The sequence below is a fragment of the Perkinsus marinus genome, assembly GCF_000006405.1.
Source record: "Perkinsus marinus ATCC 50983 genomic scaffold scf_1104296962994, whole genome shotgun sequence".
NCBI classification, from domain to species: Eukaryota; Perkinsozoa; order Perkinsida; family Perkinsidae; genus Perkinsus; species Perkinsus marinus.
In genome coordinates this window covers 1-859 of record NW_003205219.1, presented here as the reverse complement: position 1 = coordinate 859, position 859 = coordinate 1, and the positions used below count along the sequence as shown (strand labels likewise).

At 48.3% G+C, this 859-nt stretch overlaps 1 protein-coding gene across 1 annotated transcript; it reads left to right on the top strand.

The window, feature by feature from the left end:
- Positions 1-243: 243 nt before the first annotated feature.
- Pmar_PMAR012723 (microtubule-associated protein ytm1, putative) lies at positions 244-761 on the top strand (the record flags this gene model as incomplete). Its single annotated transcript, XM_002771373.1, has 4 exons — positions 244-327; positions 379-466; positions 517-658; positions 707-761. The coding sequence occupies 4 exons, from the start codon at positions 244-246 to the stop codon at positions 759-761; spliced, it is 369 nt and encodes a 122-aa protein (XP_002771419.1).
- Positions 762-859: the final 98 nt, after the last annotated feature.

Below are 859 nucleotides of genomic sequence, written 5' to 3'. Positions count from 1 at the left end.
GTGGAAGGCTCTTGCCCTCTTCTGGGTTTCACGGGATATTCTTTGGTGTAGCTCGTGCTCTCCTCATTCTTTTCTTCCACCTGTCCGTGTGCTCAGGAATCTTTCAATCTAACTCAGCTTTCTTCTTTGACCTTCACCCTTGCGTTACAGTGCTCAAGCTGTACCGACGTGGGAACGTGTTCGGGCTCTCGTTATGAGATCGAATAACTCTATTCATGACCCTTGCAGAGTCATACATTTCTCATGGCTCAATCGTCACCTGCTGCCGATATGAATGATGTCCCCGGTGAAGGAGGGGAACCAGCAGCTCCCGCACTCATAACGCAGGTTCTACAATGCGGGCCCATATCGGAATGCTCACCCATGATTGGTGTTTAGGTGGAAGGGGTTTTCATGACGAGGTTGCCTGAGGAATATCATATCCCTGAAGACCCTATTGTTTTGGAAGGGGACCTCTCCCGTTCCGGTGGGGTGTTCCAGTCGAACTTGTTCTCTCCTATAAGCGACTCTGTGCAGGTCTATCTGCCATGCTCAATGACTTGCTTTCATTACAAGAGCCAGTGGTGTTTGACTTCATCAATGGACGGTTCCTGCGAACTAGCCTCGCAGATTTCTACAAGCAACACGGCTTCTCTAGCGAAGTTGCATGCAACATAGAGTAGTTTGTATATTATTATCATTCTGGAAGTTATGTCCCACGATATAGGTATGTTTTGGCGATGCCAGAGCCCGAGACCGCTGAGGTTACTCAAGAGGATTAGTGGCTTTCCTGCATTGAACTCCTTGAGGGTACACAGTCGGGGGTCTATGCTACTGGATCGATGAAAGGTGATACTAGCTAACCGTGACATATTGTTAT